Here is an 18,134-nt window from a genome sequence, read left to right on the forward strand (position 1 = left end):
TTCAAGCCATGGGCCTGAAGGGAGCCATGTCTTCTCCTGAAACTAGGCAGAAAAAAATGTATCTGCGAGATGCAGAGAGAGGGGTTACACCCAGAGGGCTGGCCCCCTGGGCGGGGCTATAGGGTGTGTATGATAAGTTAACCTTTTATATAAGTTTCTGCCTAGTCAACTCCTAAAGAAATTCTAATACCTACTAAGTCAAGATTAAGGCTGTGTCCGTCCATGAACGAAAGAGAAAACGGGGAAAACATATTGACTCGAGTATAAGCCTAGGGTGTCCATCTGCATGCCTCACTGTATCCATGTGCATACCTCACTGTGCCCATGACTAGACTGACGTTTAACATAAGAGTCTATGAAAGGGGTGCCTGTCTTTGAAAAAAATCGGTGCTCCCCGGCCGTAGGTCCCCTGGACAACAAACTTTGCACACTTGTAGAGGAAGAGTGGGGCTACATGTGTGCCAAGTTTACCGGGTACCGGGTCCCCAAAATCCGGGAGATCAGCCGAGGGGGGCATTTTCAGCACAAAAAAATGTGCTGACAAAAAACAGCTTATACTCAAGTATATACGGTACCTTTATTTTAAGGAAAACAGGCTAAGCAATAAGCATTGCACTGATGATATAATTCAACCACAAAATGGCCCTCTACACTATTTGTAGGTGGCAGATTGGCTTTATAATATCAGAATATAGGACCAAAGTTGAAATACCGTATTTATCGGCGTAAACCGCGCACTTTGTTACAGGACATCAGCGCGAGAGTAGCCGAGCCTGCCCGACTATACACAAGTGTACTGCGCTCTGTATATGTCGGTGCAGTATTCAAACTTGGCGCGGGAAACGAGCGGGGAGGACGCGAGGACGCCGCAGAAGGACGCCGGACCCGACGAAGAGGACACCCGAAGCCGCAGACGGACGCCGGACCCGACGAGGCCGCCGATGGACGCCGCGCAAGAGACGCCAAAACTGTAAGTACAAAAAATCTTTTTTCCACAGGAATTTCAGGCAACTTTAGGGGTGCGCGCTATACGCGGGAGCGTGCTATACCCCAATAAATACGGTACTTGCATACATTTTAGTGTTTCTAGGAAAACTGAAAGCATGATGTTTTCACAAACAGGAGCGCAATGTGTTTTAGCATTCATTTTGCTATGAAAACCTCTTACAGACATCAGTATTTTGCTCATTTACACAACAGGATCATCTTGTTCTTTATAAATGGTTAGGGCACAGCATAGATACTTACTATGTGCTCTCCAAGAAGGAAAAGACTAAACCGAAAGCAGAGCGCCTCATAAAAACCTGTGCCTGGGGAAGAGCTAGAACCTGCTAGCCAAACAACACGTGAACAAACACACATGAGAGTGCACCTTTTAAAGTAAGCTGGCAATGTTTGTTCTGTGCATTCAGAGGAAAAGATCTGTCCTAGTTCCCATAATAATCCTGCCAAAGGCTTTATCAATGCACTAATGGGAAGGTGTTCTAGAATTGTCAGCTAAAAATTGTCTATTACTGGTTAACTAAAAAATTGTGTGGTCAAACTTAAAAGTATACCTAAAAGGCACAATATATTTTTTTTTTTTAGTTTTGGATAGAGATTAGAAAATCTGTCAGTGCCCCCGTTGGGGAGATTCACCCTAGATTTCACAATAGATTTCTCCTGTTAACCATCATCACTAAAAGTAAAAGAAAATCCCACATTTTGGGTCGTCACCAAAAGGGGAAACCTTCCTATGGGGACCCTAGTTCTGGTGACCTGAGGGTCCCCAAGGGATTCCCTTAATTTGCAGGGATTTCTTCTCACTTCCTGTTTTGGTTATGGAACAGGAAGTGATGGGAAATCTTCCCAATGGGAAACAGATGTCAAAAATAAACCGTACAGGAGTTATAACAACCCTCCCTTACTTTATCCAAAATGAAACGTTTTGCCTATAGTTCTCCTTTAAAGTGGATGTAAACCCAAATTTTTTTCCTGTCACAATGTACAGTATAAGATTTACTATCATCTGTGCCCAGTCTTGCCACAAAGAGTTAATCCAGCTTTGAGCAATCCTCTTATTATTGAGTAAGATAAAAATGGACTAACAGAGAAAAACCTTGGTCCGTTCCGCCCTGCTGTGAGTGACAGGTTATTTACATATCTCATGCACTAGCCTGGAGACAGGCATTATTTTTGAATTCCCACCCCCACTCCTTTTCAGAAGTCATGTGGTTACTTTTCTGGATTTTGACTGGATGTTAGTGATCATAGCAGAATTCAGTGTAAGTAATACACAGGACAAAATGCATGTTGACAAGGGGAGTGTAGAGGAGGGCAGGTAGTCTACTGACACTTTTATGACTCCACCCACAGAGCTCCAGACAACAGACCCACCCACAGAATCTGCAGTTTTTCAGTTCTTATAACAGACAGAGGGGAGACATTTGACAGGTGAGGATACATGCAGGAGGCATGTATATCCTTATAGATCAGCACCATGGCAGTAGTTTAAAAAGGATGAGAGTGGGTTTACATCCACTTTAAGGATTAATAATATAATGCCCAAGTTAGATTTTGGTTTTCACAGTACGCTTTCACTTCCCCATTGAGGGCAATGCCTAAGCCAGAGTTTTATTTTGCTACAAGCGACAATCGCTCTGACTTTGGAGCACTTGTCGCATCAGAAGTCGGACCCCATTCAGTGCAATGGAACATTAACTTTAGTGATAAAACACACAATTTCAGATTTTTAGTTTTTATCTCTGCGAATTCCCGAAGTCTGTTTGGCTTAACTGCTATGTACAGTAACACAGCCCATGTGAATGTATAGTCTTTGTGTCAGGTATGCAGCCCATACATTCTTCTATGTGACAGTACAGAGATCTCAGTGTCTGACATCTACCAAAGCTTGAGGGCTACCTGGAGAAAACCTGATTAGGGCTGGGCATTATGCTGGGATTTGGTCTTCTGTCTTTAGGGCTGTATTGCCGCGTACACATGATGGGAAATTCCAACAAGAAACCGTGGATTTTTTTCCGATGGAACTTTGCCTCAAACTTGTCTTGCATACACACAGTCACACAAATGTTGTCGAAAATTCCGAATGTCAAGAACGCGGTGACGTACAACACTACGACGAGTCGAGAAAAATTAAGTTCAATGATTCCGAGCATGCGTAGGATTTTGGTGCATCGGAATTGCATACAGACGATTGGATTTCCGACAAAATTGAGAACCAGCTCTCAAATTTTTCTTGTCGGAAATTCCGACAGCAAATGTCCGATGGAGTATACACATGGTTGGAATATCCAACCAAAAGCTCACATCAAACATTTGTTGTCGGAAATTCCGACCGTGTGTACGCGCATATGTCTAATAAACGTATATAATGGGACAGCATTGGGGGCTCTTTATGCTTTCCTTATATATCTACACAATGCTCCTGGGACAAAATTAGTAAGTTTTAGCACTTTCTATTAAACTGTCAGCTGGAAGCAGATTAAAGCTAGCCATAGATGGATAGAATTTCAAACAAAAACTCTTAGGAAAAGTCTGTATGAAATTTCTCAAAACATTTGAATGTTTCTTGAAAGATTTAGCTTGCTTTTAACATTTGATTTTGGAATGAATGGACTTTACTGAACTAATACTACATATACATGTTATGAATGCGTTAATTCAAGAAAAATGTTCCATCCTGAAAATGTTCTAATCACTTTGGTTCAGAAACAAAACACAATTCTAGTAGCACAATTTCTAGTCGTCTGTAGGAAAGAAGTGACTGGTGGGCTTGCAGTAGCCAAAAGCTAACCTTACACACATAGATTGCTCAAATAGATTCTTCTATCCACAGTAAACAGTGTAGATGGAGGTATCATCCTTGCCCGATTTTGTACTTAGACAGGCGCTGTTTCCGCAACATTCCGAATATATGAAGAATGGCTGTAATTTTGTGGAGCCGGGTGATGCTCAAAGCCTGCTGAATTGGCCAAAATTAGAGCCACATATGGCTGGCATAAGAAACCTGATATAACATAAGGAGACAGGAAAGATGGACTCTTTATACACCATAACCAAACTCCGATCACGTGTCTCAAAATTTCAGCTAACAAGTATACTTATAGATCCAAAAGGTCTTAGACCAGTGCTGTTGCACTGTGGTAAGGCACACTTTAATGAATGCAACACCGCAACTCACGAAAGCTAATGCCACATGCTTTGGTGTGCTGCATTAAAAACATGAACTACAGGGTTAATGTTCCTGTATTGTCTGGGATGATGACAAGGCTCCGCCCATAGACTGGAACTTTGGGATGAAGAGGGAAGTGCTGGAGCCAGTCGGATCGAGGTTCTGCAATCCCCTAGACATAATGAGCAAATGACATTTGAAGCTTGGTGGGTAGAGGGGCACTGCAAGGGTGGATATTTTCACTTTTTAAAGCCTAGTACACACGATCGGATATCTGATGGAATCTAATCCGATGGATTTTTCCGTCGGATATCCGAAGAAGCTGACTTTTATCAGTCTTGCCTACACACCATCAGTCAAAAAGCCTATTGTGTCCAAACGCGGTGACGTACAACACTACGAAGAGCCAAAAAAAATGAAGTTCAATGCTTCCGAGCATGCGTCGACTTGATTCTGAGCATGCGTGGATTTTTGTCCGATAGAAAAATCTGTGTGGAGCTCTATCGTTTTTTTTATCCATAGGAAAAATTTAAAACGTTCTATTTTTTTTCACCGATGGAAAACAAACCAATGGGGCCCACACACAATCGGTTTGTCCGATGAAAACAGTCCATCGGTCTGTTTCATCGAACAAACCGATTGTATGTACAGGGCTTTAGAGTTGGGTTTTAAAGCCTTTGGATCGATAAAACAATCAAGCAACAAGCATTTACAAAACTCAAACTTGGCAAAAGCATCTTATGTATGTTCTCAGCACAGGTTCTCTCTAAAAGGTTTGTCAAGGCAAGATAAAAAAAATAATAAATGAGTACATCAAGTTTTAGCCCTTTAAACGCGATACTAGTACAGAAAAAAATAACTGCTGATGTGGCAGAAATATGGTGCGCTCTTACCTTCCTCTATGACATGACAAAACAGTGTATTCTTATGCCCTGTACACACGATAGGTTAGTCTGATGAAAACGCTCTGATGGTTACTGATGATCAGTCGTGCCTACACACCATCAGTTAAAAAAACGAGCGTGTCATAACGCGGTGACGTAAAACACAACGACATGAAGTTCAATGCTTCCAGGCATGCGTCGACTTGATTCTGAGCATGCGTGGATTTTTAACCGATGGACGTGCCTACAAAAGATCGTTTTTTTTCTATCGGTTAGGTATCCATCGGTTAAATTTTAAAAACAAGTTCCTATTTTTTTTAACCTATGGATAAATAACCGATGGGGCCCACACACACGATTGGTTTGGTCTGATGAAAACGGTCCATCAGAGCGTTCTCATCAGACTAACCTATCGTGTGTACGCAGCATTAGCCCCCGACGTCTTTGCATGCGTTGTCAGCCCTGCCTACTTAATTTCTGATGGATTACATAGACCACGCCTCAACTCCATATCTCCTCCTCTTATCCATAATTCCTCATCTCTATAACCCCTCCTCGTGTACAGGCAGCGATCACAGGACGTTATCAGCTCTCAAGAGTTATGTCAAAATCAACAGGTCATTTTGTACACTTTTGGAAGACATAACAAAACCATTTGAAAAGGTATATTTAGCAGACCAAAAGGAAGCGAGCAGGAGAAGTTCATGGTCATCGTTTACATTAATTTACTTCAAGCATGCTGGCGACAGTTTTTTATGATTGCGCTGCCTATTAAAAAAATTCCACCATGCTCAACAAACATATAAAAATAGACAACTGACTAGTGTCCTCGTGTTATCAATACATACCATTCTGAAAGCTCCAGTGACATCACTAAACCCTGGTTCATTAAACTGAATTCTCATGAACATTGGCTTCTAAAACTTTTTTTTTCAATAATTTAGGTAGCAATCCACAGCTTACTACCACCTTACTCCCGCATCAACACCGAAGATCATTACCTATATGAACTAAATAAGCTTACTTACCACTCAGCACAGCTGTTGTGTTCTCCAGTGCATGGCAAGCAGCAAAAAGGAGCCCTAAAAAAAAAAAAGAAAGAAAAAAAATGTATATAAGAACATATTTTACATAAACCTTTCCATGATATGTTTTTTTTAAAGGGTTATAGACATTTCAGTTTTTGATAGATGCTGGAGAGTACCACAAAGTTACTGGTGAAAAATGGAGTTCCCAGACCTGCATGTGTGCTGGGACCATTACTAGGTGGGTTTAAAAAAAAAAAAAAATAAGACTTGATCCCCCCAATCCACACATTCGAGGTGGACAGGGGAATCCTCTGGCTCTGCCCTTTGTATTTTGACAGTAGGGAGACTTCCCCGCTGTCAGAATAAACTGACGGCACTGCCAACTGTAGCTGACAGCACTGATTGATTAGCAGGGTGCTGCTCAATCTGTGTCGTCAGCAGGGTGGTCGTGCCGTCAGCAGGGTGGTCGTGCAAAAGTCAAATCGGTAGTTCGATTCTGTACAACCACGCTGCTCATGCACAAGTCGAAATTCCACCTGCTGAACTAGACACATTTTTATCTATGTATTGCCAGCTTAAAGAAAAAAGTAAAAAATATCAGTTCCTGGGGAAATTGAATACAAATTTTGACGCACAATTGTCTTGATAATAATTACACAATCAACAATTTACTCTAATGCCTCATACACATCGACCGGTTTTCCCATTGGGAAAACTGGCATGAGAGCTTTTGGCCGGGAAAACTGGGCGTGTGTACGCTCCATCGTAGTTTTCCTGACGCGAAAACTGCAGAAAAAAAAAAAGAAGGAGAACCAGCTTTCTTTTTTCCCCATCGGGATTCCCGGGGGACTTTTTCCCATCTGGAAAACCGGTTGTGGGTATGCTTTTCTGAGGGGAAAAAAAACGTGCATGCTCAGAATCAAGTATGAGACGGGAGCACTCTTTCTGGTAAAACTAGCGTTTGTAATGGAGATATCGTATTCGTCACGCTGCAAATTATTGCATCATTTAATGCAGCGCATGAAAAGCGCAAATCGTCTCTCACCAAACCTTTACTAACACGAGGATCAGCATAAGCAGCCCAAAGGCTGGCACCGTTTGAATGGAACTTCCCCTTTATAGTCCCATCGTACTTGTACTTCACCGCGCTTTGGACGGGTGGTATTTGGCCTGAACGTGTGTATGCAAGGCAGGCTTGAGAGAAATCCTGTCGGGGGAAAGATTTCATTTTTTTTTCCTGCCGAGAAAAACGGTCGTGTGTACGAGGAATAACAGAAAAGAGGTCTTGTTGTCCTCCATTTTCCTTATTACTGATATGGTAGTATTTCTTTATGAATTTGTCACAACAATAGTGCTATACAGTAAAAAAGTGTCACGATTAAAGCGGGGGTTCACCCTATAAAAAAAACAAAAAACTTTTTTTTTCTTCTAGCATAAAATTTGGCATAGTAGCGCGAGCTACAGTATGCCTGTCTTAATTTTTTTATCCCCGTACTCACTGTGTAATCGTACATAGAATATTCCGACTGCCCACGGGGAATGGGCGTTCCAATCCAGACGGAAGGTGATTGACGGCCGGCTCTGGTGCGTCACGCTTCTCCAGAAATAGCTGAAATAGGCTTGGCTCTTCACGGCGCCTGCGCATAGTCTGTGCGCAGGCGCCGTGAAGAGCCGAGACCTACTCCGGCTGTCTTCGGGGAGCGTGACGTGCCAGAGCCGGCCGTCAATCACCCTCCCTCTTGAAAGGAACGCCCATTCCCCGCGGGCAGTCGGAATCTTCTATGTACGATTACACAGTGAGTACGGGGATAAAAAAATTAAGACAGGCATACTGTGTTCTGCAGGGTGAAATACCGCTTTAAGAAAGAGAGATTAAGAGTCAGAGTTTGCCAGGGAGGGAGGGGAAACGAGTCATAAGAGAGCCAATGAGAGCTGCAGGGCTGCAGGTGTGCCTCTGTGTAAATCCAGGAAGTGAACAGGCAGCAGTTTCAGCTGCCCACAGTTAAAATGGATGCAGCCAGACTCAGTGGAGATAGATGTCTGCAGAATATTTGGCAAGTACAGAATCACAGTATATATAAAATAATATGAAAAGTGGTTGGAGGGAAGCTTCAGAATAGCAAAGATGTTTTTATTACAAATTATGTGAGCAGACTGCAGTTTCTCTTTCAGACTAGCAATACCTAAATGCATAACATGCAAGCTTGCACCAGTCTCTCCAAAAAAGAAAAAAAAGAAAGAAGAAGAATAGAAACTTTATATTACTAGGGGGTGTATTTATAAAAAAAAATGCAGTGCTATTTATTGCTCTTAAACTGCATGTGTTCTGTTTGAATGCGGGCAAAAATCAAATGTTATTTTCCCTCCAGGTTGAAAGTTATACATTTATGCAGAACAGAGTGAATCATGAAAATACACACCCCTAGGTAAACTATATTAAAAAAGTAGCAAAGAAAATTTTATTCTTTGCTGGAACCTGAAAAAAGTAGGTTATTTTTTTGTTGGAAAATAAGAACAAATATCTGACCAATTGGTACTGGCAACTAAATATATTTTGACATGACTTTTTTAAGACCAACGTCAAAATAATATGCACGGTAGATGTTTTTCTAGCTTAAAATTATTACTTATGAAGTGCTATGCAAATATGATAAGTACAAACACATATTTGCTTCAACCAATAAAAAGCAATCAGAAAACATGTTTACATGGGTTAAATTGCAGAAAAGCGGACATGGAATTAGTAACTTCCCATCACGGGTCTTTGCACTAAAATAATGAATTGAACCCTATATGTAATATTCTTGGTTCCACCCATTCACTACTGTTTGTATAGTAAACTAGGTTTTCCTTGTGGTTATTAGTCATCCGGAAACGCTTATTTGCATGGGTGTCACAAGCAGACTGCACCGCTGTGCACTTTGTTATTTCCAATCAAGCATCATCTTACTTCAAGCTCAAACATACATACGTATATGACACAAGCCACATAGCTGGACACAATTCATACTTCTCTATAGGCATCTAGCTAGTTCTCAACCCTTATGCCTTGTACACACAATTGTTTTTCCCGGCGGTAAAAAGTCCACTGGGAAAACCGAGGGGAAAACCGAGAACCTGCTCAGTAGCTTTTTCCCCCCCTACACATGTTGGAAAACTGCCATGAGAGCTTTGGTAGGGAAACCCGGCCGTGTGTATGCTTTACCGCAGGTTTTCCCCATAGGGAAACTGCCGGCTTAAAAACCGCCGGGAATCCCAGCGGGGAAAAAAGAGAACATGTTCTCTTTTTTCCCGCCGGGATTTCCGGCGGTTTTCCTGCTGCGAAAACTGCGATGAAGCATACACACGGCCGGGACTCCCGGCCAAAAACTATCATGCAGTTTTCCTGCCAGGAAAACCAGTCCTATGTACAAGGCATTATTTCTTCCCAAGAATCTCACATTCAAGCTTCGTTTATGACATGTGTTAGAAATCTGATATCCGACAAGGTTACATCCGACCAAACTCCCAAGCCTCCGATTTTACTAAAAATTATCAAAAAGGTTTCTTTTTGAAAAGCCATTTTATATTCTTCTACAAAGAGAATAAAGCTCAGTAGGCCAGGAAGCCTACACCAAAGCTGGCCCCACATCTCCCATCTAAAGATTCGTACACACAATGAGAATATCAGATGAACAATTGTCCGTTTTTTTTTTTGCATGCTAGTCTCGTATCGAAAATGAAGAGGAAAATTAAAAAAGGTATGAAAAATTCTCATACGACAGAATACAACTTTGGAATTGATGTAATGTGTTATATTGTTATGCATTCTGTCCTTTCTGAGCGTGCGCGGTCTTGGTCTTCTGATGTTTTGGGGACAAATACTATACGGATTAAAACATTTTTTGGTGTTTGTTCCTTTTGATATTTTCGCATGACCCCCAAATCCTATTCACTATGTTGTGTGGTACATTCTCCTGAACCATTACATACTCCTGAACCCTGCCCTCTATGTAGTTTGTTATCTTCATACTCCTGCAATAACACTACAAACCTAGTCGCGCCCTTTGGTCAACTAATCAAAACCTCCTCCACATCCCCAAGACCCGCTTCAAATCTAAAGGAGAACGAAGATTTGCAGTCCAAGGACCATGGCTATGGAACGCTTTACCCACGAACATCCGCATGGAAGAAAACCATTGGACCTTCAGAAAAAAACTTAAGACCCACCTCTTCTGAAGGACGACACTGGAAGCAAAGCGCCTTGAGGCGATTTAGTTCGCATTTGTAGCGCTATATAAGTTACTCACTCAATATGTTGTATGTGTCATACTTTATATTAGGCTCTCCCAGTCACACAGTATAGAATTCCAGCACACAAGGCCCCCCACTTTTATTTTTGCCTATGGTCCCATTTTGTCTAAAACTGGTCTGGACCTCATCAAGGGAGCCTCAAACAGCACTAAAGAATTGCAGGGGTGCAGTTATTAAATATAATAATGTGACAACGTCACACTTCATTTGAGCCAAGAACAGAAGGCTGTGCTAAAAAATGCTCAGAGGAATTTTTTTTTTTTACAAAAGACATACAATTTCATTTGCCATAAATTCTACCCTGTTGCTTGTTTGTAGACCTCAAGTTGCTTGGGAACTGTATTGTATCTAAATACTTACCAATTTACCAGTTTTCCACGTCAGCGAAACTCAGCTTGTTCCAACAGATACGTGGCCATGCCAATAAGCACAAAGGGTATCCAAGATACAATGAAAAATCTCCTCTAAATGAACTCTCTGCAGATATGGGCGGCCATATAACAGGGCTATTAGTGGTCACAATACAGCATAGATTACTATGGAAAGGCATTTCATTCTCTAAAATCTTAAAAAGAGAAAGGTTTACATGACTTGGATTTTGGTGACTATTTTGGATGAACGAACATCTGCTCATGGCACCGTCGTCCTGTGTACTCTTTTCCATTCAGAATGTGATGACCCTGCTCCTGCTGCATCGTTCTGAAAACACAGACTGTCAAAATGCTGCAACATCATAGCAGTCTGTTATTTTTTAAATTGCAACGTTGAAAAACCCAGATAGTAATGATGCTGCAACATTGAAAATCCCAGGATGTGATCACATTGCAACATTAAAAAACCCAGGATGTGATAATGCTGCGGCACTGAAAAACCCAGACTGTGATAACGCCGCAGCACTGAAAAACCCAGACTGTGATAATGCTGCAGCACTGAAAAACCCAGACTGTGGTAACGCCGCAGCACTGAAAAACCCAGACTGTGATAATGCTGCAGCACTGAAAAACCCAGACTGTGATAACGCCGCAGCACTGAAAAACCCAGACTGTGATAATGCTGCAGCACTGAAAAACCCAGACTGTGGTAACGCTGCAGCACTGAAAAACCCAGACTGTAATAACGGCGCAGCACTGAAAAACCCAGACTGTGATAATGCCACAGGAAAAAAAAAAAAAACAGACTGTGATAACACGTCTGTTTTTTTTCGGCAATATCAGTCTGGGTTTTTTTTCACCGCTGCAGCGCTAACATAGCATGGGTCTTTCAATGATGCAGCGTTATCACAGTCTGGATTTTTCAAAATTCAATACGTTTATTGGATTTTAGAAAAACAAGTGTAAACAAATCGGTACAGCATCCTGCAAGGCTATCTGTTAAAGAATATTACAGTTCAAAATCATGGTAAAATGAATGGGATAGCAGTCAGGAGATTTGTACACAAAAACACTACTACTACTACTACTACTACTACAGCCACTACGACTCAAGCTGTATAATCAAAATAAAAGGGAATTTCCCCAATTAAACATATATAACTTGTTTAACTTTATATACAAAAACTGTCCCCCTTAAAAGGTAACACCAACCACATAATAAAGTGAAAACCGCGACAAAGGGAAGGCGGAAAAAAAAACCCACAGCTGATGCTACTGAGGCGATTGAGCCTCTAAGGCTCTGAATCCCCCTTTTTATTTAGGAATTCTCCACAGAAAACCCCTTTGTTGCCCAGATACAGTGGTCACCTGACCAGCTTGGGGCAGCCAATGGGAATGCCTCCCACACTTTTCCCAGACTTAAGGGGGTTACCCAATAGTAAACTAGCAACCCCTTATACTGCCTAGCTACAGTTTGACCTGATTCCATAGGTCAAGGAGCCAATGGGAACTCTTCCCACAAATTCTGTTCTGAGGGGAGACTAGAAACCGCAATCCCATGAGGCAAGGGGGGCTCGTAAAACAGTTTTTCCCACCTTTTCCTTGCATCAGTTGTTATTGTCACCATATCGTATGCTAGAAAACAACAATATGCATTTAAACACTAACAACTTAGAGGAAAAAGAAACACCTCTGTGGTTAAAAATGTTGAGCTTTGCCCAGAAGCCAGGGTCCAAAAGATCCTGAACTATTGCAAGTGTCTGGGTGACCATATGGGCACAGCTCCCTAAACCGAGCAGACATCAACACATCACCCCTGTGGGATCAATCTGTAGGTGTGCAGTGTCTCTTGTGGAGCTTAAATCCAAAGGCCACTGCGCCCCAGGCTCTTCATCAGAGGCCAGTAATCTCCATCTCAAAGCAGGGAAGCTGCAGATACATAAATCCTCGAAGCGTCTAGATCAGGGGTGCCCAATCTTTTGAAGAGTGAGGGCCACTTAAGCAACTTAGTAACCAGTCGCGGGCCACAGTGAGCGGAGCGGGCAGATGACAGGTCAAGGCTACTCTATAGGCCCTCCGGTCTGCCCAGATGGAAGGGGACGACTTAATTTCTGTTTTTCAGATTGGAGGTAGGTGGGCACAAACGGACATCTGTCACTCTATAGAGGGGAATTGAGGGTCCCATTTGGTCAGGCTGATCGTGTAAGAAGGGACTAAGACTGCTTTTACACTGATGTGCTGCGGTTTACCCACACCGCAGGTGTAGCGTAGTGCACCTGTGTATATCCTACGGGTTAGATGAATTTTGCCAAAGACTTCCCCCCCCTGTGGTAAAATCTGGCGCTGTAGAGGACGATTCGGCTTATGGGGCTCTGCTTCGCAGCCGCTTTCTTCCTCTACCACCAGCTTCATTCACAACACTGATGCTGCGGTATGGCGAGTCGGCAACCGGCGATGTGGGCTTGCCAACCCGACATTTTAGAGCAGGAGGTCACGGGCCACATCAGAGGGCTCCGCGGGCCACTGGTTGGCCACCCCTGGTATAGATAATATAATAGCTCAAAACAATTCTTATCAACTTGTAAACAAATAATCAACTTGGTTAGTCTTCTACCTCTTGTAAGGGGGGTACAAGTACCCCCCCAAATAGGCAGACGTTAAATAATAATAAAATAGGGAATGTAGAGGCAGGGAATCCAAGGAATCTCAGAGAGAAAAGAGAAAGTGTAAAGAAAAGAGGGAAGAAGCAGGAGACCAAACAGTATCTGCGGTGCTCGGACAGAGAGATATCTTGCTCTACGTCGCCCAGGGTTCCCAAATAGCTTCACATTTTGCAAGTTTATCCTGTAGTTTAGCGACTATTAGCTCTTGAGACATAATCCATGATATTTTCCTCTTGGTCACTAACAATTATATGGAAGGTTTTTTGCATGCCCCTGCAAGCGTGATCTTGGCTCCCAGGAGAATGAAGAAGAACAGTGCCTGCATAGGTTTAATAATCTTCGCAGCTTTGTGGTTTAAGAGGGCTATGGCAAGATCTTGATAGATTGTCCCTGTGATTTTCCTCAACATGCAGAAAACCTTATGCCAGTAGGTCCTTATTAGAGGACATGAACCACCAGATATGGAACATTGAGTCCTCAAAACCTCTTCCCCTAAAGCACAAGGGGGGGGCATCTGGGTAGATCAACACCAACCTGGAGGGAACGTAGTACCATCTAGTCAACAGTTTAACATTAGCTTCAATTGGAGAGACATTCAAGATACCTTTAGAAGAACATTGGAACGCTTGAAAGCATTTGTTTTGGTTCCATGTATTCCCTGTGTCCAACTCCCAAGCTCGGGCAAGTCTGGGTTTTTAAATGCTGTTATGTTATCACAGTCTAGGTGATAGAGCACAAAAGGAGGGGAGATATCACCACAGTGCTGGGGTCACTTGCAAGGCTGGAAGTACAGAGGCAGGGGCTGTACTTCCAGGGGAGCTTACACGTGATTTTACATGCAAAAGGAAAGAATCCATGCTGCATAGGTAAGTGAAAAAATTATCAAAAGATAATGAAAACTTGCATGGAGCCAACTTTTTTTAAAAATAAACTTTACAGCTATACAAAGCAGTACCACGGTATGAGCCAATATTCATGAATACACCTTTCAGTTCTGTAGCATGTTAGATGCCTATTGGCTGAATGCCAATTCTGCCTATTGGGTTCCATTACTGTGCCTGGTTTATGAATTGTCTTTAGGTTTAAAATCAAAATAAAATACATGCACATAAAAGGCAGTAAATATATACCCTGCATGTTCTATTCGATTGGAAATTATCCAATTTGTATGGACCCATTGCTACAGTATGATATTATTGTAAAGTGCTATGTAAACAGCTGGTGCTATAAAAATTGTGTATAATAATTACGGTATATAAAAAAAATGACATGTATTATTTCCTTAGCACAGGAAGTCAGGTGAGGACAATACAAATGACATTTTTTTTCTGAGACACCCAGACATTAAACGGCAGCAGTTTGATCTCTCTCCAAGAAATCTATTTGAATGTTTCCCCTTAAGGTGGAAAAAATTCCCAGCTTGCAATTTAATCCCATTTTCAACGCTGGATTTAACCCTTTAACCCTGCCACAGCCAGTTCAGTTCTTCTATTTATTCTTAAGCTTTATGCATTTGTATTTATTGGTTATCCAAAAACAAAACCCTTAAAAAAATAAATATCTAAAAACGTCAGCGTTTCTTTAATGGACAATTGCGCGGTCATGCAACACTGTACCCAAATAAAATTGATGTCCTTTTTTTCCCACAAATAGAGCATTCGTTTGGTGAGATTTGTTATTTTTTGCGCTATAAAAACACATTAAATAAAAAATGTAAAATACCCAATTTCCTTATCCCTTTAGGCCAATATGTATGTATCTTGCTACATGTTTTTAGTAAAAAAAATAATCCCAAAGAGCGTATAATTTATTGGTTTGCGCAAAAGTTATAGAGTCTACAAAGTATGGAATAGATCTATGAACTTTTTATTGTTTAATACTAGTAATGGCAGCGATCAGCTATTTTTAGCAGGACTGCGACATTTCAGCAGACAAATCTGACACTAAGGCCCCATACACACGAGAGGATTTATCCGCGGATACGGTCCAGCGGACCGTATCCGCGGATAAATCCTCTTGAGGATTTGCGCGGATTTCCATGCGATGGAGTGTACTCACCATCGAATCGAAATCCGCGCCGAAATCCTCTGGCGATGACGTGTCGCGCCATCGCCGCGATTATGACGCGGCGACGTGCTCGACGCTGTCATATAAGGAATTCCACGCATGCGTCGAATCATTACGACGCATGCGGGGGATCCCTTCGGACGGATGGATCCGGTGAGTCTGTACAGACCAGCGGATCCATCCGTTGGGATGGATTCCAGCGGATAGATTTGATAGCATGTCATCAAATATTTATCCGCTGGAAATCCATCCCAGGGGATAAATATCCGCGGAAACAGATCCGCTGGAGTGTACACACCATAGGATCTATCCGCTGAAACCCATTCGCTGGGATTTTTCAGCGGATGGATTCTATCGTGTGTATGGGGCCTTAGTGACACTTTTTGGGGACCAGTGACAGCAATATAGCGATCAGTGTTTTTTTTTTTTTTTTTTTAAAGCACTGTCACTGTATAAATGACACTGGCAGGAAAGGGGTTAATATCAGGGGCAATCAAAGGGTTAAGTGTGCTCCTAGGGAGTGCTTTCCAACTGTGGGGCAATGCTGTGATTGGAGGAAAACAGAGATCCGTGTTTCTCCATTTCTTCCCTCACAGAACGGCGGTCGCCTCGTTTACATAGGCAGACCACCACTCTGACTCTCCTGTGTCCAATCACAGCGGGAGCAGGGCCCCGGTGGTGCGCCCCAGAGCCGAGGAGAGGTTTAAGTACAGGTACATGATTTTGCGCTTAAGGGCCACCCTGCTGCAGTATATGTACGCAGGGCCGCTGATAGGGGGGGACCACCAGTCCTCCTGTAGGGGGCCCAAACAGCAGGGGAATTAGTGTGATTTGGTGGAGGGGCAGTTACAGAAGAATGCCCTATGCAGCTCTCTGAAGCAGCTGAAAGCCATTTTCTACCCCTTCTGCCGGCTTTCAGCTGCTGCAGGGAGAGACACAGATACAGGGCATCATTCTGGTAATTGCTTCCCCGACACTGACACTGATTCACCTCCCTGTTCTGCCTGCTTCTGATCAATCCCCCTCCCCGTGTGTCCCCCACTGTGAATATATATTTTTTTATGTAAAAAAAACAAATAAAAGGGCTAATTCACACAGGTTTAATGTTAAGTTTGTGTCCACTAATAATGAATTTAGTGTATTTTTTGTGAAAATATGGTCTTGATATATTGGGGGGCCCTGCCAGGAAGGCTGTACGGGGCCCCGTGATTTCTAACAGCAGCCCTGTATGTACGTGGGGCAGTCCTTAAGTGGTTAAAGCCGTGTCCAGCCCGATGAGATCAGAATTGGCAGATAGCAGTACACTTCAAATCCTACCAACTGCCTATATGAAGCTGAAGTATTGTGGTTCCTGCATGGGCTCTAGCTCACTCCTTTAAGCGGCCTTTAATATCCAACCTGGCTTTTAGCGGAATGAGTTGTTTCCTGGACAGACAGTGCCCCTTCCCTAGTGACAACCTATCACTACATTGGAGGAACATGTACAATGCTAAAAAAAAGCAATATTCTTTCAAAAAGCATAAAAAAAAAATTGCGCTAAAGTGTAATATAAATCAGCAAGAGCTGCACCTAAAGATCATCCGAATACATAGAATGATTTAAAAACATATGAAAAATATTGTGCACTTCCTGACAAAAATATTAATATAATACGGTTCAAATTGTAATGAGGAACTATAGAAAACATGTGAAAAATTTTCAATCAATGCAAATATATGAATAAATAAATAAAAAATAATGGCCCATATACATCAACAAATTGATGTGTCACCAATGTGTTCAGAAAAAAAGGCAATTTTATTTCCATTTCTTCTATGCACTCCAAAGCCACCAACAGCGTGAAAAGTACTGCATATTCCAACACAGACTCGTGCCCTTCACCATACTAAAAGCCTCTTACCGGATCAATTGGATCCCCAATTACAGAGATCAAACCAGCATGATACACGGACACTTCCAGGTGTCCTGTGGTTAACTGGATCTGGTCCAATAGATCCCGAGCAAAAGGTATCCAGTGGCTCCAAATACCAAAATTCCAGGTCACATTTATCTCATACAGCCGCAATAGAGGACGCACAAAGGACGCACATAGCATAAATACTAATAGATGTAGGTTTATTATTAAAAAGTAGAAAGGTACTCACATTGATAAAATTTTACACATGCGATCAAAAAGTAGACACTTTGCCAACAATTGGCATCAGCAGGCCTAATGACGATACACGCTCTGGCCCTTCCCAACGCGTTTCAGGGAAGTCAGTAGGAATGAAATGGAAAGTATGGAGATTAAATCACTAACAGGGACACTATCATTAAATAAAAAATGTAATATTCAAAGTTGCTAATGATTAAGCATAACCTTATTGTGTGAAACACACCTTGGGTATTCTAATTAAAGGCATTTGGAACCTACGTCATGTGCAGCAATTTCTTCTCGACACTATTCACGGAGGCGAGCCGTGGCTAGCACTCACCCGGAGGTTCCATCAGCCTCATCCACATTTACCTGAAGCAGCAAATTTTCTTTACTTTGAACTCAAGCCTTAACTTCATTGCACACAGTAAGCTTCTCACAGTGTGCATCTGAACCTGTAGCAAGTCAAACTGAGCCTGCCTAATTTCCTCGCTAGAGGACTCCAAAATCATCTAGCCTTTCC

General features: G+C 42.2%; 1 protein-coding gene across 1 annotated transcript in view; it reads right to left on the reverse strand.

Annotated features, from left to right (window-relative positions):
* Positions 1–18,134, reverse strand: part of TGFA (transforming growth factor alpha) — a 96,707-nt gene that overhangs the window by 35,019 nt on the left and 43,554 nt on the right. Inside the window, exon 2 of the mRNA XM_040345875.1 lies at positions 6,084–6,137. Coding sequence (XP_040201809.1) covers positions 6,084–6,137 — 54 coding nt within the window. The remainder of the gene's footprint in view (positions 1–6,083; positions 6,138–18,134) is intronic.

This window comes from Rana temporaria, chromosome 3, assembly GCF_905171775.1.
Source record: "Rana temporaria chromosome 3, aRanTem1.1, whole genome shotgun sequence".
Lineage (NCBI taxonomy): Eukaryota > Metazoa > Chordata > Amphibia > Anura > Ranidae > Rana > Rana temporaria.